Raw genomic sequence first — 24,846 nt, forward strand, 5'->3', positions numbered from 1 at the left:
ACCAAAACATGTTGCCTAACTGGATTTCCTTCCTAAAATTCAAGCAATGACAAAGTTGCAAGGGGATTATTCCATTTAAAAAAAATGGTTGGTGTCAGTGTATAATGTTGACATCCTTGCTCAGGAAAAAAAGTCACTTGGAGGTGTTGCAGAAAAGATATATTTGATTACTGCATGAAAAGTTATCATGTGAGAGCCAATTGATTGCCATACACCCATAGTCAATACTTAGAATGATGAAAAGTAATTTCATTAAAAATATAAGGGTTTTAGCATCTATACTGTAAAACCTTCTCTAGGGCTAGTTGTTTAGAGTTAGGATTGTAGATTCAATATATAAATTGGTCATTTGGAATGGATTTTCAGAGGGTTGTGAAGGTTCAGGTGATGAGCATGTTCAAAATAGAGATGGTTTTTGAACTACAGTATAAAGAAATTGGGGAATGTGGCAATAGCTAGACAATTCTCAGTTTTGAAATTCTGTTTTGTCAATGTCTGAGTGGGGTAAAAAAATCCTCATTGGCTTAATTGGCCTATGCTTATTCTGAGATTTTGAGCCCAGTTCTATTCACCAAATAGGGGAAACACTCTCCCCACATCTGCCCCGTCAATCTCTGGAAGAACTTTATAAGGGTCAATGAAATTGGTCTTCATTCCTCTAAATTGCAATGGGTATAATCTTAATCTGCCCAACCTTCATCTCGTGCATCAGCCTAGTAAATCTTTGAATGCCTCCAATGCAGATATATCCTTTTTTTAAATACGGAGGCCAGTGCTGTACTCAGTGTGGACTTAACAGCGGCTTTAAAGTTACATCGAAGCTTCATAGCCCTTGTGATGAATGCTAATGTTCCACAGGCCATCCTGCAAATTTTTTGTTTAATTCGTTAGGAATCCCAGATCGAATTGTCTCCTATAATTTAATTAATAATTTTGTCGTTTTTTTTTATTGCGAGGTGGATAATGTCACATTTTCAGTATATATTCTCTGAATCGATTCTTGCTCACTTAAACCATCACTGTCCCTTTTGCAAGTTCTTTTTGCAGACTCTTTACAATTTCCAATCTGCCTGTCTTTGTATCACTCACAAATTTGACTACATCTAGTCCCTTCCTCCAAGTCATTAGTATTGATTAGAGTAAGTTAAGGCCCCAGCACTGATGCCTGTGGCACCTCACTGCTTGCCAATCTGAAAATGATACGTTTATGCCATTTCTTTGTCTTCCACTAGCCATTTTACCATCTATGCCTTGATATTGCCTTCAACTCTCTACATTAGTGTCTTACCCTTTTATGTCGCATTTGATTGAATGGCTGCTGGTTCCCCTTAAGTCACTCCATTTGTTACATCCTCAAAGAACTCTAGCAAACCTAATTTTGCTTTCACAAAGTCACTTTCACCCTACTTGACATGATTTTCCAAAATTTTTCTTAATAATGGATTCTAGCATTTTCCTTCACTAATTGGCATCAGAGTCTGAATTTTATAGAATGTCCAGTGATATATCATCTTTCAAAGCCTTGTGCATTTAAGGGTTTTGTACTGTCTTTTTTTAAAAAAAGAATTCCAGTAAATCACATGGAAATTCAATTTTTATAGTTGTCAAAATTATGTTGAATTTTAAAAATTTAAATCAATAGACCAGGTTTTTATAAATAGTTCTATTCAAAGTTTTAATTGAAGTATTATTAAACGTATTACTTTTTATGTATTTCATCTGAATTAGCTTTCTGAATGCACGTAAATTACTTGATTCCTCATGCAGGGTCAATGAAAGTTTAAGAAAGTACCAGCGTCAATTTGCATTATCAAGGAAGATTTTGTACTCCTGTTAAAGTTTATAATTTGTGTCTGCAGGATTGATTGGCACTAGACCAATTAAGATAACCTATTTTGTAACCTTTCATAGTATAAAACTGTGACCCAGATTTGCTTTTTTGTTTAAATTGCCTGCATCCAATGCTTATAACAACCATCAAGCTTGTAAAGGTAATAATGCATAAAATCAGTTTTTCTATCAAAAATATTGTCGTGTCCTTTCTCAAGAATTAAACATAAATTAGATATGGAACTACAAATTTTCATTATTATGAAGACTTCAAGTGCTTATTTTTGTTTTTATGGAGATTTTAACTTTATAATTGGCTGATCATTCAGCTTGATCAAACAACCCTGTCAATTCATAACCTTGCTATGTGCAGCTTGTGTAACTTCCACCAAATAAGCTGTAGTCAATGTAATTGTAGTAAAATTTTGTCAGTTTCCTTGGCTACCCAGAATTAGATGTGTTGAGAGACCAAAATGGCGAGAGCTTTTTATATGTGCTGCTGCAAAAAGTTCTGTAAGCAGGATAAAGGACTTGGCCTCCCAGGATTAAGGACTCTGGATGATAGTTCAGATTCATTAGCTTCTGGTACTGTATTGTTCCCAAATCAAATAGATTCCAGTTTAATTGTTATCTATCCTAGAAAATTCTAGCAGAAACTGGTAAAAGTCATGGACACATTGAAAATAAAAAAGCATTTTTTTGCATTCATTTGGTACCGTACTGAATTTAAAACTATGCATGAAAATGGAGTTGTTCAAATCCAGCTGCAGTTTAGAATTAGAGGTTAACCTAAAGCATCAGGATTAGTTGATTGAAAGATTTAGCAGCATTTGGTTTTTAATTTCAATTTGTGCAACATGATTTGTACTGGTGTTGGAGACTTTATTGAAAGAAGACATTTTGCAAATTAAAGTGCAGCTGATAGAGCTGCAGAATATTTTGTCAATTTTTAACAATAATTAAATTTCTGTACTTGATCACTACAAAATTATCTCAACAATATTGCAGACAGAATAAATATAATGTTACTGAAATTTATTTTGAAATGATAAATACCCTACACATTCCATCCTTGTGTAGGACTGTTAATTATTTAAATCTACTCACTTCTGTCATGATGCCTTCTTTTCTATTTTTCATCAGTGGAAGTGCAACTTGCAAGAAATTTAAATTTAACAGTAAATGAGGTCTCCAGGGTGTCCCAGTATTTGATATGTACCATGCATCATCAGCTGATTTTTGAGGCAAACATAATTTTCCAAATCAAATATTAACTATTTTGTGTTAAAGCAAAGCAATTTATAAATTGACGGATTTTATTGATCTATCATTTGAGACCTTATCGTACAGATGCAACAATAAGTGGCTATCTTACCACATGGTGTTCAGACAGGAAGCTGAATATAAGTAATTGTAATGGTTAAGTGACCTCCAGATTGCCAGATCACATTTCTTAATCTTAAAGATCAGAAGAGATTTCATTGATGCAACTTTCAATAGAAATGCAGAATGTTGAATTAAACTGTCTTGATAGATTTGCAGATAGCTTTTGGTGACTCGGTGAGATTATTTTGTCTACACAAGCACATCTAAATGTATCTTGATTGAATTATCCTGTATTTGATGGATTGTTTTTCCAAATTATTAAAATGCAAAGGGAAACATTGTGGATTTTGAAAGAAGCATGAATGAACCTGCATTCCTTTAGCATGGTTGAATAGAACATTCTAAGTCAACTTGCAGATCAGTATTCTTGAAGTGCATTCACTGTTCTACTGTGGGGGACATGCAGTCAATTTTTAGATTGCAAGGTCCATAAATCACATAATGATGACAAGTTAATCTATTCTGATGGTGTGATTGAGACAATATAGGGCCATGTACTCCAAGTGAGGAGTACTCGACAAAGATCAAATGGATCCTGTTCCATGCATGAGTAGCCATCCAGAATGCAGTTTAAATATTGCTAGAACAGAGTAACCAATGTCAGGAATTTAGTTAGTGTGGGAATTCACTGCATATGGGAAAGTGATTTTGCCAGATATTATAAATGAAAAAAATAAGCTGGTTTGCTCATTTGGTGAGTGACTGGATTTCTATTCCTTGTTCTGGTACATAGAACATAACATGTTTCCTGTACCAATTGGAAAGTGTTTCTTGTGTTCTGAGCAACTATGTGTAAGAGAAGAAAGGTCTTTTTTCGTTGGCTCTTGAAAATTAGCTGGTGTCATTTTAGTGCGCTCTCATAGTGCATTTCAGGATATTTTTGATTACTAATTTATTTAGCACAACATTGGGAGCAAAGGGCCTGTTCCTGTGCTGTACTGTTTGACAACCACTCTATCTGCATATGCTGCTCCTTGTATTTTAAATGTTGCTGCATTGTGTTGGCTTCAAGGGGATTTTAAGGTATGATGGCACATCTAGTTGTGTAGACTGCCTCACAACTCCCGTGAAATAAGTCCAATCCTGATCTCAGGTGCTGTCTAAGTAACATCTGCAGGTTCTCCTGTGACTCTACAGGTTTTCCTGAAGTGTTTGTTTTCTCTCATTGCAAAAATGTGTTATTCATTGACTGATGTAAATTGACCTTAGTATGTAGATGAGTGGTAGAATCTTGGTGAAGAGAATAAAATGGGATTTGTGCCGTGGGTCGGGTGCTAGATGGTCAGCATGGACTTTATATGCTGAAAGACTCTTGTCCATGCTTTATGATTATACTGGTAGAAAGGAACGAGTGATCATGGGTTAAGCTAGGGTGCATCTGACAGCGGAAGGGAAGAGGTTGTCCTGAGTTATTGTGACTGTGAGCCTTAAGGCTCCTGTGACTCCTCCCTGCAGGAGCAAGAAGAGAGCATAACCTGGATGGTGTGGGGCCTTCAGGCATCGCCTCTTGAAGATGTAACACTCTCACAGCCTCTTGCACAAGATGGGGTACTCCAGGCAGGTTCGTGCATATCAATGTGTGATTAAAGAGATGGTTCAGGGGTGAGAGCTTTAGATGAATGAGGCGTTAGCTTAATTTGTGCAATTATATCTTAATAGGGCTGCATTCAATATCCTCATGGGGTGATTCACTCGTACTATTGGAGACTATTTAACTTGATTTGGGGGGATGTGTGTACCTGACAGTATTTTTGGCCAAATTGAATGTGGAAGATTAAGGTTTCATTAATGAAGAAGCAAAGGTTGGATTTATAACGCACTGAAATTGATTTTAGGATAGACAGGAATGGAAACAAAGCCTTCATGATTACCAAGTTGTCAGGTGAGGTAGGGAGTTCATCAGAAGGGCTGCACAGTATCACATTAAGGGGAGTCTGTGTGTGAGAAAAATTAACAAATAAGACCAAAAGAATTGATAATAAGAAATAAGTAAAGGGTGACTTCCCTTGCTAGGAGAACATTATAGTCCCTCAAACTGTCAGATTGTGAGGAAATATATAGGTTCGTTTTTGAATGGTGCAAAAATGTTTATGTTATTAATGATTTGAATGAAAATGTAGGTGAGCTGTTTCAGTAAGTTTCTAGATGACACAAAAACTAGGGAGTTTTGAATACTTAAGGTTGTCAAATGAATCAACAGGATATGAAAATGTATATTTCCATTTGGAAATGTGGGCTGAGAAATGGCGTGTGGAGTTTAATCTGGATAAGTGCAAGGTGTTGCATTTTGGGAGCTCAGATGAAAGGGAAAGGATACAGGAAATGGGAAGACCCTTGGGGACAGTGATGTACAGAGGGATGTTGAGGTGCAAGTCCCCAGCTCCCTGGAAGTAGCAACAGAACTAGATGGAGTGGTAATGAAGGCACATTCCACGTTTATATTCAACATCCCGACCATTGAAGAATTATTCTTGTCTTCACTGGTCAGAACGTTGAATGGAAGAGTTGGTAAGTTATATTACGGAAGTATACACCTTTGGTTAGGTCATATTTGGTGTACTAGAATACTGAACAGTACAGCACAGGAGCAGACCCTTCAGCCCACAATATTGTGCTAAGCCAGTTAAATTGGTAATCAAATAGTTAGCTAAACTAATCTCTTCAGCCAACACAATGTCCATATCCTTCCATTTTCCTCCCTTCATGTGCCTATCTAAACATCTCTTAAAAGTTCCTAATATTTCTGCCTTACCATCACCCCAGGCAGCACATTCCACATACCCACCACTCTGTGTATATATTTAATAAAAACTTGTGCCTCTTATCTCCCTCTCTTCTTAATTGCATGCCCTCTGGTATTAGACGTTTCAACCCTGGGAAAAGGATGCTCACTATCCACTTTATCTATGCTTCTCATAATGTTATTAATCTCAATCAGATCTTCCCTCAGTTTCTGACTCCAAAGGAAACAACCCAAGTTTGTCCAACCTCTCAGTACAGCACATGCCCTCTAATCCAGGCAACATCCTGGTAAACCTCTTCTGCACCCTCTTCAAAGGTTCAATGTCCTTCCAATATGTGGTGACTGGAACTGTATGAAATATTCTAGGTGTGGCCTGACGAGAACATAGAATCTATCTGCTCATCAACACTATAGAGGGTCTTGCCCTTAACAGCATATTGCCTATTTACATTTGACTTACCAGGCTGTAACATTTCACATTTGACTGGGTTAATCTCCATCTGCCATTTCTCTGCCCATATCAGCAATTGATCTATATCTCACTGTGTATGCTTTGCCAGTATTCTACACTATCCACAACACCATCAATCTCATATCTTCTGCAACTTTACTAACCCAGGCAGACAGATAGACATACTTTATTGATCCCTAGGAAAATTGGGTTTCGTTACAGTCGTACCAACCAAGAATAGTGTAGAAATATAGCAAAATAAAACCATAAATAATTGAATAATAATATTATTAATGAAATTATTCCAAGTGGAAATAAGTCCAGAACCAGCCTATTGGCTCAGGGTGTCTGACACTCCGAGAGAGGAGTTGTAAAGTTTGATGACCACAGGTAGGAATGACTTCCTATGACGCTCAGTGTTAGACAATAGACAGTAGGTGCAGGAGTAGGCCATTCGGCCCTTCTAGCCAGCACCACCATTCACTGTGATCATGGCTGATCATATACAATCAGTACCCCGTTCCTGCCCTCTCCCCATATCCCTTGACCCCGCTATCTATAAGAGCTCTATCTAACTTGGTGCATCTCAGTGGAATGAGTCTCTGGCTGAATGTACTCCTGTGCCTAACCAGTACATTATGGAGCGGATGGGAGACATTGTCCAAGATGGCATGCAACTTAGACAGCATCCTCTTTTTAGACACCACCATCAGAGAGTCCAGTTCCGCCCCCACAACATCACTGGTCTTACAAATGAGTTTGTTGATTCTGTTGGTGTCTGCTACCCTCAGCCTGCTGCCCCAGCACACAACAGCAAACATGATAGTACTGGCCACCACAGCCTTGTACAACATCCTCAGCATCATCCTGCAGATGTTAAAGGACCTCAGTCTCCTCAGGAAGTAGAGACGGCTCTGACCCTTCTTGTAGACAGCCTCAGTTTTCTTTGACAAGTCCAGTTTATTGTTAATTCGTATCCCCAGGTATTTTTAATCCAACACCATGTCCACACTGACCCCTTGGATGGAAACAGGGGTCACCGGTGCCTTAGCCCTCCTCAGGTCCACCACCAGCTCCTTAGTCTTTTTCACATTAAGCTGCAGATGATTCTGCTCACACCATGTGACAAAGTTTCCCACCATAGCCCTGTATTCCGCCTCATTTCCCTTGCTGATGCATCCAACTATGGCAGAGTCATCGGAAAACTTCTGAAGATGGCAAGACTCTGTGCAGTAGTTGAAGTCCAAGGAGTAGATGGTGAAGAGAAAGGGTGACAGGACAGTCCCCTGTGGATCCCCGGTGCTGCTGACCACTCTGTCTGACACACAGTGTTACAAGTGCACATACTGTGGTCTGCCAGTCAGGTAATCAATAATCCATGACACCAGGGAAGCATCCACCTGCATCACTGTCAGCTTCTCACCCAGCAGAGCAGGGCAGATGGTGTTGAACACACTGGCGAAGTCCAAAAACATGACCCTCACAGTGCTCACCCATCTACGGTCTCATCCAGGTCATTTATGTACATCACAAACAACAGAGGTCACAGTGTAGATCCCTGCAGAACGTCAGTAATCACACACCTCCAGTTAAAATAAGTCCCTTCAACCACTACCGGCAGACTAGCTGAATTCAAATGGTCAATTCACCATTGATCCCATGCACCTTAATCTTCTGGATGAGCCTCCCATGAGGGACCTTTTCGAACACCTTACTAAAATCCATGTAGATAGCATCCACAGCTCTACCTTCATCAATCACCCACATAACTTCATCAAAAAACTCAATCAAGTTAGCAAGACATGACTTGCCCTGCACAAAGCCATGCAGGCTTTCTCTAATTAGGCCAAGGTTCTCCAAATGCTCATAAATCCTATCCCTAAGAATTCTCTCCGGTAACCCCTACCACTGATGGAGCTTCCCCAGTCTAGTTTCCTGTTTTTTCCCTGGTTCCTTTCTTGAATAATGCAGCAACATTAGCTACTTGCCAATCATCCAGGATGTTACTTATGGCTGGAGAAGACACAAAGCTGTTGTGCAGCTCCAATCACAGTATTACAATGATTATGTGGAGACCCTGGAGAGGGTGCTGAAAGGTTTTTGAGGATGTAGAAAATATTAACTGTAAGGAGAAGTTGGACAAACTTGGATAATTTTCTCTGGGGAAGTGCAGATTGAGGGTTAACTTGATAAAAGTATACAAAATTGAGAGGTCTTGTTCCCAGGGTTGAAAGGTCAGATCTTAAAGGGACTAGATTTAAGATGAGAGGGAAAATTTAAGAGACATTTATGTGACAATTTTATATTTACACACAATAGTGGTTGTCTGGAGCATGCTACCAGAGGAATGGTGGAAGCAGATGTGATGGCCTCTAGTTTGAGGGATTTAGACATGTGAGCAGGTAGGGGATGGAGGGATTTAATACAGGCACAGCCAGGAGGTATACAGTTTAAATTGCCATCATGGTTGGGGCAGACCTTGTGGGCCAAAGTGCCTGTTCCTGTGTTGTTCTGTTCTGTAATCTGTAATATGGGAGTAATTATGGGATTTTCAATCACCCTAATGCTAACTGAAACAGGAACAAAACCATTGCTGTCTCGGTAGCCTCTTGGATTGGAGTAAAATGGAGCATCCACTCTAGTACTTTGGGTTCTGAGGTGACTAAGCAAGGCCAATGTGTAAACTTAAGATGTTCCCACCAATAGGGCAGGAGGTGCCCGCTGGGGTGTGCCCAGCCCCATAATTAACACTGATAAGCATAATGGTGCTTGTCCCTGCACTAAAATGTACATTTGGTTTCACTCTATGATATATACAGTGGGTTCTGGTTAATTGGGTTATTGGTAATTGGGGCAGCCACTCATTTGTTACTATTTTGAAGGAATTGCATGTTGCTGATAGCTTCAAATGTATTCATATATTATTTATGAATTAATTACATTTGTGTTCACTGGTTTGTAATTTGAAATCTGACAATTTGGCTTAAGATAGTAAAGCTAAAATAAAATTGTCATAGAAATCATTTATTTGTTGTTGCTTTTATAGTTTAGTGAAGAATACAAATTGTTTCATGTTAATTGCCTTATGAAATCTTTTTGGTCAGCAAGTTAAGCAGTCATTTTACTGTTTGAATCATTAACAGAGATTAATATAATGCTTAATAAAATATATTATGATTCTTGACTGTTATTATTTTTTTTGCCATCAGCAATGTCATCTTATCTGTTCATCGTAAGATCTGAGCTGCCTGCTGCAATTGCAGGTTTTCTACACAACCACCATGGGTAAGTGACAACAGTAATAATTGCCTATTGTGTGCAGATTCATTAATGGAATTGAAATATATAATTCAATTTGAATAGGAAAGTATTAGTAAGCTCGTTGGCAAAATCAAAAGTTTACTTGTTCAGATGAATGCTGTCATTTTGATGATACTGCTTAAACATTTTGGGTTTTTTCCACGACTACTCTGAGTGATAAGAAATATTTTCCAGTAACACGTACTGCTCAGCTCCCTGAAATACAAACTAATTTCATTAACCTGGGTGCTACATTAGTGCACTGGTTAGCTTGACAGTGTTGCTGCTCGTGGTGTCAGAGTTCAGTCATGGCATCCTCTGCATGTCCTCCCCACTGGAATGCGTGGGTTTCCTCCGGGCACTCCAGTTTCCTCAAACAGTCCAGAGATGTACTGGGTAGATTAATTGGTCATTGTAAGTTGTCCCATGATTAGGCGAGGGTTAAATAGAGTTTGCCAGGCGCCACTGGGTGGCATGGCTTGGAGGTTTGGAAAAGCCTAATCTGCACTGTACCTCGCAATCAAAAAATAAAAACCCATTGTAGAAGTAGTTTTTTTAAAAACATATTTAGCCCAAATGTCTTTCTGTGAAATGATTTGTAACAGTGGTCAGAAGTTTGCCAACCATGCAGTTTACACTCGCAGCAAATTGTGTCAGCCATCCTAAATATTCTTACTCTTATCCCTGCAGTCCTTTACGAGCACTGTTGGTGTTTAATCTGAATATCTTTCTTAACATCACAGGACACCATGGTATCTCAATGGACAAATCCTCCTCACCATTATCGTCATCTGTATCATTCTCCCTCTTGCTCTTCTTCGTAAAATAGGTAACCATTTTACAACTATTCACATGTTCATAGACACTGACACAAAAAAGTGTTTTTAATTGCAAATCTATTTTCCAAAATCTCTTTAGTCAACAAAATAAGTAGATGGGAAAGGAGAAGCTACAGTAGTAACTTTAAAATCTGCTAGTTAAGTTCTCAATTATGCTAAGCTGTCACATGATGTGTGCAGGTAGACACTTATCTAATGCATTTGTTTTGATAATAACATTTCTTCTCTCTTAGTAGAGCAGCCATTACTGTGAGTAAGTGTTGATTTGATTTTGCACTTCCTTGCCAGTGTGATATGTAATAACTGTCCTTATGTTTTATTTCTCATGTCCTGTTATCCTACTGCAAGTAGTTTTAGGATTTACCAATTAACAGAAATTATTTGAAATAAAATATTGATGTAGAAATGCATTATGTTGAAGTGAACAATTATGTAATATTTTAATCTGTAGCGACTGACATTTTTGAATGTTTCTGGAATTATATTATTTTGCTTAAATAATATATTAATTTTAATTTTGTTGATGCTTTACCCTAGAATGATCTATTATGGCAGCTGCTTGTGTGTGCCAGCACTAACCTAACACTCTTGTGAAAGCATGGATTTTATGAAGCTTCACCTGTCTATATAATGAATGCCTAAATCTGAAATATAAACATAAAATATTGGAAATATTCAATAGGTCAGACAGAAAATTTTGTTTAAAGAAAACTCAATTTATTTTTTGAGTCATTGACCTGCAATGTTAACTCTGCTTGAAACATGTCATCAGCATGAGAGTAAAATTTAATTTGCTGGTCAGAAGCAATGGTCAGGATTGCAGCCCGTTTATGGAACATCTCACCAATTGCAGGGCAATATAATCTCCAGGAACACAAATATGGAAGATGATAAACTTCCTTTAACTTTTCATGTAAACATTGACCATAATAAAGAGGACTTTCAAGCAGAAGAATAACTTGAATAATTCAGATATCAAATTTCTTGGATTGCTTGTTTGCAATCTAGTCTTTGATATTAAAAGTGTACTCTGGATGAAGTTGTGTTGTCTTAATAGATTATTTATGATGGGCATCAACAGTCTAGGTGTTTCTTTTCTGTTTTCTGGATGGTCACTTCTGAAGTGTGGCTTCAAAGTACATCTATTATCAAAGTATGTATACGTTTTACAACCTTGAGATTTGCCTCCTTTCAGGCAGCCACAAAACAAGAAACCCAAAAGAACCCATCTTTTAGAAAACAAACCAACAAACACCCAAAATGCCGGGGGGTGGGGGGAACAAATTGTGCAAACAATGAAAGTAAGCAAATAGCATTTTGAATGAAAGTGAGTCCTCAGACACAAAGTGCAGAATATCTGGAGCAGGCCCTTGCCCTCAGCCTCAGATTATCAGGTAGTGGAGTAAGACATTGTAGAGACTGCAGACACAAAGCCCAGGGCTACCCCACAGCCTCAGCTTTAGTGCACCAAAGAGTGGAGTAAACATCGTGGAACAATGAGCAGTCCCAACTTGACCCTTGCCTCTGGTCCTCATACCCTGCCCTTTCAATCCATCTGGCCCAGCGTTTAAATCACTTTTCCAAATTGCTGAATTTCTAACTCTTCCTGTGACTCCCGGTCATGCATCATTCTGTTCTGAGAACCAGATAAGGAGGCTGCAGCAATTCTATCTTTTTTGGTACTTTTCTATTGTATTACAAAGAGTTGGGATTGCAAACTCTTGAACCCTATATTTTAGCTTTCAGCAGTGAGGTTACTGGTTGCTAATATTCTGGCCCAGAAATAAGTTCATTTGGATAATTAAAATTTTTAAGGCAATTTTTATCTTCAAACTTTGCAAGATCAGCAATCAGGAAAATAAATAAATGATGCAGATGAAAGCAATGTAAAGCTATTACAGCATCAGTGACCTGGGTTCAATTCTATAAGGAGTTTGTGTGTTCTCCCTGTGTCTGCATGGGTTTCTTCCCACTTTCCAAAGATGTACAGGTTAGTTGGTTGCGTGGGTTTTATTGAGTGGTGGGGCTTGTTGGGCTGGCATGGTCTGTTACCATGTTGTATGGCAAAATATTGAAACAACTTTTGTCCCATCATGTCAATGCTGGATTTCCTATTAATCGCCAGCCTCTGCTCCGGCTCATTGGTTCTGCAAATGGTTTCTTGTCCGGGTCAAGGAAAGATGTAGCAGGGATGCAGACATCACATCTGTACTGATTATTAAGTACCCTTTTACACTGATTCTAACTTCACCCATTTTGCTTACCCCACTGTCAACATACCCCTCTAAATTCCACTAGTTATCTACATTCTCAGCGGAACTTAGTCACCAAGTAACCAATTGATCTGCACGTCTTTAGGGTGTCACAGCAAATCTGACTACGTGGAAGAAATCCACGGGTGACTGTGCGTAATCCACTCAGGCAGCTTTGACCTTGAGTCACTGGAACTATGAGGCAGCATCTCTGCTAGCTGCACCACTGTTGAAGTTGTTTTGAAAGTTAATATTGCACTTGCTTCTTCTAGCCATTCAGGCAGTGTATTACAATTTACAGTAGTTATAGAAACCTCTTCTTTGTTCTTCCTACCTCGTTGTTTCTTCCCATTGTTGCACCTGTTTCATGGCCTGCACCCCCAGCCTTCATTTATTTATTTTACATCACAAGGGTCCATGCGTCTTCTGTTTACTTCACCTCCTTCCATTAGGGGGAAATAAATTCTCATTTATTCTTATTTTTTTTTTAAAAAGTCTTTTATTCTTTAAACCTCTTGAATCTCCCCTTAATTTTCTGTTCTCCAAGAGAAGCTTACCAGTTTCTCTGATCTCTCCCATATAACTAAGCACTACCTCTTAGCTGAAATAATGTCACACATCCGAGCCCAGGTTGTGTTCTCACCCAATTACTTTCAGAAATGTGAATGGTATAAGAAGCACGTAAACTTTGTTTATAGTCCTTTGGTGCTTTTGATTTCTGGTGCTGTGTAGTTCTTGTAAAGAGCTACTAATGTGTTAAATAATCATTAGTTGATAACTATCCATGTTTTACTGTGCTATTTTAGAGGTGGAAGACGAGCATATTTTTATTTTCACAGTTTGTGGTTTATGGTGGGCAAAACAAATCATTTTTTCATGCAAACTGTTACTAACTTTTATCAGTGTTTATTTGGGATTTTTTAATATTTGTATTTAATTGTTTTTGTAGAGTTTCTTGGTTACACAAGTGGCTTGTCCATATTGTTCATGATCTATTTTACTGCAGTGGTGAGTTTTATTTCATATCTATTGCCTTTAAATCTGTCCCACTGGATTCATTTTAAAATGGTTGATAAGCAGATATGTACCAATACATTAAATACCTCAGAGTTCCTCAACGTGTACTTAAATGCCCACTGGTACTTCGATTATAGTAATAAGGTAAATACTGGAATAAGATGAGCAGGGATATTTGAACACTGAAAGGAGCAAGCCGTGGCTCTGGGCCTCTACTCTCTGGAATTCAGAAGAATGAGGGGTGACATCATTGAAACCTATTGAATGTTGAAAAGCCTCGATAGAGTGGATGTGGAGAGAATGTTTCCAGTGGTAGGGGTGTCAAAGACCAGAGGATGCAGCCTCAGAATAGAGGGGGTGTCCTTTTAGGGTGGAGATGATTAGGAATTTCTTTAGTCAGAGAGTGGTGAATCTGTGGAATTCATTGCCAGAAGTGGCTGTGTGGGCCAAGTCCCTAAGTAAATTTAAGGCAGAGGTTGATAGATGCTTGACTTGTCAGGGCATGAAGGGATATGGTGAGAAGGCAGGAGATTGGGGCTGTGAGGGGAAATGGTTCAGCCCTGATGAAATGGTGGAGCAGACACGATGCCCAAATGGCCTAATTCTGCTCCTATAGCTTATGGTCTTATAAGCCAAAAGTGTTTATTCTTTATCTTTGACATAGTTGACTGCACCCACCAGTGTTGCTTCACTATTGTCTTTTTCACTGGATTACACCTGATGGCTACATTTGTATCTACACATTGGCTACAGGTGTAACTGTTCCCAGTTCAAGCCTTTAGCTCTCTTGATCCTATCTGGTATTCATCTTTGAACTGTATACCATCATGTGCAGGATTTCATGAGCATAATTTAGAAAATATAGTATCAGTTTTGATACTAATGTAAATGGCATGCAGCTTTACCTTGCTTTACCCCTCTTTGATGCTTTCACTGTTTATAAGTATTTGGCTGAATTCTAATATTGATTGGGCTGAATTTACTCCAGCCATTCCACAATGCAATCTCCATCCCTCTCTATAACAGCTATCTAAAGTATAAGAAGATAGTTCAGTCCATAGATTGTATTTAACTCTAGGATGGGCCTCTGACACAGATTCACGTCTGACTGAATTCCATATCAGTCAGCTGCACATTGTCTCTCACCCCGTTTGCTACAACCCTCAATTTTTGTGTTTGTAACTTCTGGGAGATCCTTGTGAGCCACTGACAGTTTAAACTTAAGGTCTATTATTCTGAGGTGATTGCCTATTTCCATGCACCCTTTCACTACTAGCCCAGCACCTGCTGCTCCACGTTGATTTCCATTTAAGCAGCACTTTGAAAATTTACTACTTTTTTCCCTTTAAAAACTATCTTGAGTCCCACAACTGGATTACCTGTGTTTCTCCTGTTTTGGATTCTTGTTCATTCCTGACTCCAGTTCAGCTGCAAGAACCTTAAAATTTTGAAGCTTCCTCCATAAGCCCCTTCATATCTCCTTTCTCCTTTAAAACTTCCTTAAAATCTGCTCTAATACTTTTTGATGGCTGTCTGTACTACTATCCATTCTTGTAGATAAATGTCTTTCTTTTGACATTCCAGTGAAACAATGATGGATTCTTTACTCTGTTAAATATGTTAAAAATTGAGTTCTTGAGCATTTCTGTAATATCTCTTCTGGAGTTTCACTATACTCCAGTGATCCCATATACAAAATTTTCCACAGTTCCAACTTTGTTATTACTATTGTCCAATCATTCTTCAAAAACAGCATAGCTGGCATATGATAATGGGTGAGTGCTTGACTGGAATATCCTTGTAGGCAGTTTCATTAGCATTGGCTGATTCTGTGAGTAGGTTGCAGTTGAGGAAGTGGATATTATAAACCTAGTTAAGAAAATTTAAATTTATGACAGTGTTTTTTTGTTTGTTTCCATGGAGTGTCTTTATCTAGATTTCTTTGAATCAAAATATTTTCTTCTGAGTAGGACGAATGCACTTAGTCCAACGAATTTGAGAATCTTTGTGTAATTAAGCACAGGAGGAAGTAACAAGGTGATTCTTCATATTATAGAATCTTCACCAGTGCACCAGTGTGCTGCTGCTGATCTACCTTGGTCTACGGCTGACAAATGAAACCACACACACAAAAAAAAATTCTGACGTTGAAATGTCTTAAAGATATAGAGCATTTGCAGCGACTGTCATTATCATTGAATATTTTCATTTGAACTGCAAAGAACAGTTATCTATTTGTCAGGTGTATTTTACACTGCTATTAATGATATTAATAATATTTAAATTAACAAGGCATAGATTATACTTTTGTTAACAGTTTAAGACATTGGACTTTTCTAACATTTGTATAGTATTTCAAATCGAATGAAAGATTGCAATTTTGAATGCAAAATACACTTTCTTCATTAACTGGGATATTTTATTGAATAAAATAGCTATTTGGACTGGATGGCATCCATTAGTCTCGCAAGACAATAGACAACAGGTGCAGAAGTAGACCATTCGGCCCTTCGAGCCTGCACCGCCATTCTGAGATCATGGCTGATCAATTCCTATCAATACCCGCTTCCTGCCTTGTCCCCATATCCCTTGATTCCCCTATCCATAAGATACCTATCTAGCTCCTTCTTCAAAGCATCCAGAGAATTGGCCTCCACTACCTTCTGAGGCAGTGCATTCCAGACACGCACAACTCTCTGGGAGAAGAAGTTTTTCCTTAACTCTGTCCTAAATGACCAACCCCTTATTCTCAAACCATGCCCTCTAGTACTGGACTCTCCCAGCATCTGGAACATATTTCCTGCCTCTATCTTGTCCAATCCCTTAATAATCTTATATGTTTCAATCAGATCCCCTCTCAATCTCCTTAATTCCAGCGTGTACAAGCCCTCTGCGTAAGACAGTCCAGAAATCCCAGGAATTAACCTCGTGAATCTACACTGCACTTCCTCTACAACCAGGATGTCCTTCCTTAACCCTGGAGACCAAAACTGTACACAATACTCTAGGTGTGGTCTCACCAGGGCTCTGTAAATGCAAGAGGATTTCCTTGCTCTTGTACTCAATTCCCTTTGTAATAAAGGCCAACATTCCATTAGCCTTCTTCACTGCCTGCTGCACTTGCTCATTCACCTTCAGTGACTGATGAACAAGGACTCCTAGATCTCTTTGTATTTCTCCCTTACCTAACTCTACACCGTTCAGATAATAATCTGCCTTCCTGTTCTTACTCCCAAAGTGGATAACCTCACACTTATTCACATTAAACGCCATCTGCCAAGTATCTGCCCACTCACCCAGCCTGTCCAAGTCACCCTGAATTCTCCTAACATCCTCATCACATGTCACACTACCACCCAACTTAGTATCATCAGCAAATTTGCTGATGTTATTTTCTATGCCTTCATCCAAATTGTTAACGTAAATAGTAAACAGCTGTAGTCCCAATACTGAGCCCTGTGGCACCCCACTAGTCACCACCTGCCATTACAAGAAACACCCATTCACCGCTACCCTTTGCTTTCTATCTGCCAACCAGTTTTCTATCCATGTCAATGCCTTCCCCCCGATGCCCTGAGCTTTGATTTTACCCACCAATCTCCTATGTGGGACCTTATCAAATGCCTTCTGAAAATTGAGGTACACTACATCCACTGGATCTCCCCCGTCTAACTTCCTGGTTACATCCTCGAAAAACTCCAACAGATTAGTCAAGCATGATTTACCCTTGGTAAATCCATGCTGGCTCGGCCCAGTCCTATCACTGCTATCTAGATATGCCACTATTTCATCCTTAATAATGGACTCTAGCATCTTCCCCACCACCGATGTCAGGCTGACAGGTCGATAGTTCTCTGTTTTCTCCCTCCCTCCTTTCTTAAAAAGTGGGATAACATTAGCCATTCTCCAATCCTCAGGAACTGATCCTGAATCTAAGGAACATTGGAAAATGATTATGAATGCATCCGCAATTTCCAGGGCCACCTCCTTTAGTACCCTAGGGTGCAGACCATCTGGACCTGGGGATTTGTCAGCCTTCAGTCCCATCAGTCTTCTCATCACCGTTTTCTTCCGAATGTCAATCTGTTTCATTTCCTCTGTTACCCTATGTCCTTGGCCCATCCATACATCTGGGAGATTGCTTGTGTCTTCCTTAGTGAAAACAGATCTAAAGTACTCATTAAATTCTTCTGCCATTTCTCTGTTTCCCATAACAATTTCACCCAATTCATTCTTCAAGGGCCCAGCATTGTTCTTAACTATCTTCTTTCTCTTCACATACCTAAAAAATGCTTTTGCTATCTTCGTTTATATTCCTGGCTAGCTTGCGTTCGTACCTCATTTTTTCTCCCCGTATTGTCTTTTTAGTTAAGTTCTGTTGTTCCTTAAAAACTTCCCAATCATCTGTCCTCCCACTCACCTTAGCTCTGTCATATTTCCTTTTTTTTTAATGCTATGCAGTCTCTGACTTCCTTTGTCAACCACTGAGGCCCTTTTCCCCCCTTTGAATCCTTCCTTCTCTGGGGGATGAACTGATTTTGCACCTTGTGCATTATTCCCAAGAATACCTGCCATTGCTGTTCCACTGTCTTTTCTGCTAGGCCGGGGGTCGGCAACCTGCGGCTCCCGAGCCATTTGTGGCTCTTTCACCTCTGTGCTGCGGCTCCCTGTGGCTTTGGGAAATAATTGGTCAGTATTTAATTAAAATGTATTTTATGTTAGTTTGTTAGCTTTTGAAATGTAATTCTAAATTTGAAGATTATGGTGATCTTGTACAATCTAAGTGTGGCTGGCACATCCGAAACGGCTCACAATTAGCCAGCATTCCGGCTAAGGGAGATAGCCTACGGGGGTTTGTGAGTACGCGTCTTTTGCAGCATCTGCGTCCATGGGGGCTGGGTTGAGGGAGGCTTAAAAGCAAGGCTGTTTAGTTCGAATAAAGCTATCTTTGACTGCAGTTTACTGACACCGCTACGACGTGTTTTTATCGCTGGCTGTCCAGACGGAAGGTGCTGAAACGCTTTGTCGCGTGTCTGGAAGAAGTGAAAACTTTCCTGGGCAGCAAAGGGCTCACCTTTCCTGAGCTGGAACAGCCAGAGTGGCTGGAAAAGCTACACTTCATGGTAGACATGACAGCGCACCTGAACACGCTGAACACAGCTCTTCAGGGGAAAGGACGCACAGCCCTGCACATGTTGGAGGATGTTTTGGCATTCGAGCGCAAGTTGACAGTGCTTGCCAGAGATTTACAGAAAGGCACTTTGTCTCACTTCCCCAATTTGAGAGAGTTCAAACAAGGTCACGACATGATAATTTCGGAGTATTTACATTCTGCAATCATCGCAATGCAAACATCGTTTGGGAAACGCTTCTGTGAGTTCAGAGAGGAAAAAAACACATTATCCTTCCCGGTCACTCCCTTAAGCATCGATCCTTCCCTACTGAATACGACTGCATTGGCAGGTGTGAGTCAACCTGATCTTGAGATGGAACTGGCCGACATAGCCGACAAAGACATATGGGTGTCCAAGTTTAGACGCTTGACAGCAGACCTTGAAGATGTTGCCCGTCAGAAGGCCGTTCTTGCTCAGAAACACAAATGGAGTGATATTGAAAACCTTCCAAAACTGGACAAACTTGTGTTCGAAACATGGAATGCTATGCCCGACATTTATGTAAACATTAAAAAGTATGCGCTTTGAGTCCTGTCGATCTTTGGATCCACATATGTAAGTGAGCAGGTGTTCTCCAACATGAACTTTATTAAAAACAAACATCGCGCACGCCTCACAGATGACAGCTTGCGATCCTGTGTAAAGATGAAGGTGACGTCATACAGCCCTGATGTGCAGACGCTGTGCGCTGAGGTCCAGGAGCAGAAATCCCATTAACCAAGTATGATAAATATTTTAATTGCCTATTATTTTATGTATATTCATATTTTTTCATTGTTCAGTGAAATAGTCCTTTTATTTTTCAGGCTGACAGCTGGCTGATGTTATTTTTGGTTTGCTGCTGGCGGAAAATTTAAGTTCGGCGTTTTTCATAAATACAAGAAGGACTCAAATAGACATTGAGTATTTTACTTAAAAGTAACTTTCAACCCAACGTCTTTTTTTCGGAGTTCAAAATGTTTTTGTTGCATGCAGAAATGTAATTTCGTTTTCTCTGCAGGAGTTCATCAATTTCATAAATGCAACACATTATAGTTTGTTTATACATAGCATAAAGGCAAAAAAAAACATTGTATGCAGTGTTATTTCATTTTAAATGTCAAACGGGTTTTGCGGCCCCCAGTGTTTTCTTTTCTGTGGGAAACGGGTCCAAGTGGCTCTTTCAGTGGTAAAGGTTGCTGACCCCTGTGCTAGGCTATCTGTCCAGTCAACTTTGGCCAGCTCCTCCCTCATGGCTCCATGGTTTCCCCTGTTCATCTGCAACACTGACACCTCCGAGCTGCCCTTATCCTTCTCAAATTGCAGATAAAAGCTTATCATATTGTGATCACTACCTCCTAATGGCTCCTTTACTGAGAGATCGCTTATCAAATCCTGTTCATTACACAACACTAAATCCAGAATAGTCTTGCCCCTGGTTGGCTCTCGTACAAGCTGTTCCAAGAATGCATCCCGTAGGCACTCTACAAACTCCCTATCCTGTGGTCCAGCACCAACCTGATTCTCCCAGTTCACCTGCATGTTGAAATCTCCCATAACTACTGCGACATTACCTTTGCCACATGCCAATGTTAACTCCCTATTCAACTTGCACCCAATATCCATGCTACTGTTTGGTGGCCTGTAGACAACACCTGTTTGGGTCCTTTTGCCCTTACTGTTCCTCAGTTCTATCCACACAGACTCCACTTCTCCTGACCCTATGTCCCCATGAATCTGTGCCTGGAAAGCCTTGTGAGTGTTCTCTCCAGGGCTCAGGCCTGGGCAAGGTTGTATGGAAGACCGGCAGTTGCCCAAGCAGCAAGTCTCCCCTCTCCATGCCACCGATGTTGTCCAAGGGAAGGGCAAGGGCCGATACAGCTTGGCACCAGTGATGTCGCAGGCGTTTCCAGAGCGAGGTTGAAGGCAACGTTGAACTCCAGGTCTGGATTTGTCCTCAGGGTTTACTCCCGAAGCCTTTCCCATGAGTGGGTATGGTCGCAAGGCAGTAGAGGTTTGAAATCAGAGTTTTCCCTCTCTCAGATGGACTGCCTTCCCAGGCTGATGAGCTCCAGCTACCTGAAGCACTGGTTTCAAGGCGCCAGGACCTGCCTTCGCCCCTTCTCCTGGCATTAAAAGTGGTTCCGCTGGGCTTAGTGGCTAAGCCATATGAGAAGGCCAGGAGTTGGACTTGGTTGTCAGAGGCTATTGGAGGCGCGTGCCATGAGGAGCACTTTTAGGTAGTGGGAGCTTATCCCCACTGCCACCCCTTAGCTTGACAACCTTGGAACCAAAAAATAACTATATAAAATAGCTATATAAATTCACATTTATAATAACAAATGAATCAAAGGGAGCAGAAATGGAAATATACTACTTCTGGGTGTTGTGTAGATTTCATAATATTGTGAAGAAACGTTTAACTCTGCAGGTCACTATTATAACGGGACTTTTCCATCTGGAAGGAGAAATCTTGGAAGCATTTGCATATTGCAAGTACAGATTGTGATATGAGCTCAAATCTGTAAGCTTAAAGAAGTAAAATTCATTGCTTGTACACTTACCCCCACCTACACCATCTCATCCACGTTTTCTTTTTAAAGAGAATCCTCATTTTGTTTTGGAGTTCTGCTATTCACTTATTCTATGATTTTTAAAGTGCTGTATGGAAGTTCTACTTCCATTCAACATTTGGGATGTGAATTTTCCAAAATCCTGAATAATGGATGTTTTTGATCTGTGATCTATCAAGACTCTACTGTGATATTCAAAGCACCTTACTTCTGATTACTGATGGGATTTTTTTTCCATGTTCCACCTTATTCCCTTTAGAAAGGCATCCTCGAATGATTTGTTTAGAATTACATTCATGACTTCCAGTTATATGATCATTGCTTCTCAGAATCGATTGAATTTGCAACGTAAAAGGAGATTGATCAATATACCTGTACTAGAATTGCTACTTTCATTGCTGTCCATTTTAATATTATTTACCTTCTTGTAATGATTTTCCTTTTGAAATATTTATTTGGTTCTTTCTTTATATGACGTAATGTCTCAGTGGAAACTGCAGGAAAGCATTTGTATTTTAATGATCCGCTGGAAAAATATTTTTGTTCTACAACAGAGAAATTCTTGGTCAGTGTCAACATTTATAAACCAATGTCAAACATTATCAGAAATGGTTCAAAATTTATTTAGATGGTAAAATGTCATTTCTTCAGGCTGGTTATAAATTGAGAGCTATCTGATGGGGGGGAGAAGATTAATTGTTTTATTACATTTAGGCTTTCATCAAACTACCCATGTATCACTAAAATGAATTATGTGTACCTTTTCCATCTCCACCATCTTTTTTTAACATTACCCTCTTTTGGTCATACTTGGTGTCAGTGACCAATCATGTCAGTTAAGCATCTTAACATTTGCACAAAAGTTCCTTTAGTTTCAAGCTTTGAGAAGAAATTTGTTTCTGACAAGACAGTCGCACTTTTACTAACAATTCTTAATTCTGTTCAGTGGGGAGAAGGATTTTAAATTCATGTTCCACCGATAGAGGTACTGAGTGATGGCTGAGAGTTTCCCAGGTCATCCTAATCTCCACTTCCCTCAGCCCCCACCTTCCAACAACTCCCCAGTCATCATGGACTCACCTTCACTACTGAGCAGGGGAGAAGGACTCTGAAAACTCTAACACAGCAAAGCATTGGGACTAGATGGCGTGAACCTCAAGGATCTGAAAGAGTGTGCTGAGCAGTTGTGTGGAGTTCTCCAGCATACTTTCAACTGAGTCTTAGCCTGGAAAGGGTTCCGACTGTGTGGAAAACATCGTGCGTGATCCCAGTACGCAGGAAGCACCAATCCGAAAGTCTTGAGTGATTATTGTCCAGCGGCCCTGACCTCATCCATCATGAAAACCCTAGAGAGGCTGGTCCTGGCTCACCTTTGACCCCCGGTCAGATCAGCCCCCCATCGCCTGCAGTTTGCCCACCAGTAACTCACTGGAGTCGACGATGCTGTCATCTACCTGCTGAACAGACCCTACTCTCGTTTGGATAAGCTGGGCGGTACTGCGAGGGTCTTTTTTGTTTTTGATTTCTTAAGTGCTTTCAATACCATACAGTCCTCATTGCTGGGGAGAAGCTCTGTTCAATACAGATTGGCACTTCCATTATATCCTGGATAATGGACTACCTGACTGGCAGACCACAGTACGTGTGGCTTCAGAGCTGTATGTCAGATACGGCTATAATCAGCACTGGAGCCCCACAGGGACTGTATTGCCCTGTGTGCTTCGGACTTTAAATACAATATTGAGTCATGTCATCTGCAGAGATTCTCTGATGACTCAGCAATAGTTAGGTGTATAAAAGGGGGTCGGGAGGATGCATACAGGGCCCCAGTGGAGGACTTTGTCAAATGCAAGCTGAATTATTTGCAATTCAACATTAGTAAGACAAAGGAGATGGTGATGGACTTTAGGAAGACTAAGTCTGCACTGCTGCTTCTTACTACTACTGATGGTGAAGACATGGAAGTGCTGAGGACCTACAGGTACCTGGGGGTACACCCAGGTGGCAGGCTTGAGTGGTGCACTAACACAGAGGCTGTGTACAAAAAGGGACAGAGTTGCCTCTACTTCTTGAGGAGACTGGGGTCCTTTGGAGCACACAGGCCTCTCCTTCACGTGTTCTAGCAGTCTGTTGTCGCCAGTACAATCTTTTATGCAGTGGTGTGCTGGGCAACAGCATCAACATGGGTGATGCCAACATAAACTGATTAGAAAGGCTACCTCTGTTATATGAGTCAAACTGGACACACTGGAGGCTGTGGTAGAACAAAGATCCCTATAGAAAATCTGGCAATTCTAGAAAATATTTCCCACCCTCTGCATGCCACCTTGGTTGAACTGAGGAGCACTTTTAGTAATAGACTAATACAACTGCGCTGCTCCAAAGGCCGCTATATGTGGTCATTCTTATCCTTGGCCATTAGGCTCTATAATGAGTCAACCTATAGATGGGAAGTGATGACCCCCTCCTATTAGACTCTTGGTGATATTTTTTTTTATTCTTTCTCCTTCTCTTCTAATATTTATATCTGTGTACTTGTAATGCTACTGTGACATGGAAATTTTGTTTGGGATCAATAAGGTATTTATGTAAGTCAAATTCAAATTCATTCATTCTTCAGCTGTCATGAACATCTTTTAAGAAATTGCTGTCAGAAGTTGCAGATGGGCAAGTTTGATGCAAATTTGAGGGGTGTGGGGTTGAAGGAGAAATGCTTTTGCTTCCATTTCTGTTACCTTTTAATCACATGCTTTTTCTCGCATTTGTAAATGTTAACAACTAAGCGTAAAGAGCAACTGAATTTCACTCATCATACAGATTTTTTTAAGAGTTGTGCTGGAATGGAAGTTAAGCCTTTAAATATAAACAATGGTTTCTATTTTAAAAGAGCTTTTAATGTATAAAATCCCAAGTAACTTTATCAAATGAAATTTTGTACTGTGCCTCAAATGGAGTTATTGGGACTAGTGCTAATGCTCCGTTAAAGCAGCAGCTTTTTAGAGGAACAGAGGCAGGAGCTGAAGATGGCTTAAGTAAAGACCATAAGACATAGGAGCAGAATTAGGCCATTAGGCCCATCGAGTCTGCTCCGCCATTCAATCACGGCTGATCCTTCCCCCCCCCACCCCCCGCCAACCACATTTCCCGGCCTTCTCCCTGTAACCTTTGATGCCATGTCCAATGAAGAACCTATCAATCTCTGCCTTAAATACACCCAGCAATCTTGCCTGCACAGATGCATGTGGCAACAAATTCCACAGATTCACCACTCTTGGGCTAAAGAAGTTTTTCCGCATCTCTTT

The 24,846-nt window shown here is 40.1% G+C and overlaps 1 protein-coding gene across 1 annotated transcript in view; it reads left to right on the plus strand.

Annotated features, from left to right (window-relative positions):
• slc38a6 (solute carrier family 38 member 6) overlaps window positions 1-24,846 on the plus strand; it is a 53,457-nt gene that overhangs the window by 12,854 nt on the left and 15,757 nt on the right. The window contains exons 6-8 of the mRNA XM_059959943.1: window positions 9,620-9,695; window positions 10,454-10,539; window positions 13,751-13,809. Coding sequence (XP_059815926.1) covers window positions 9,620-9,695; window positions 10,454-10,539; window positions 13,751-13,809 — 221 coding nt within the window. The remainder of the gene's footprint in view (window positions 1-9,619; window positions 9,696-10,453; window positions 10,540-13,750; window positions 13,810-24,846) is intronic.

The sequence above is a fragment of the Hypanus sabinus genome, chromosome 2 (assembly GCF_030144855.1).
Source record: "Hypanus sabinus isolate sHypSab1 chromosome 2, sHypSab1.hap1, whole genome shotgun sequence".
In the NCBI taxonomy this organism is placed as follows: domain Eukaryota; kingdom Metazoa; phylum Chordata; class Chondrichthyes; order Myliobatiformes; family Dasyatidae; genus Hypanus; species Hypanus sabinus.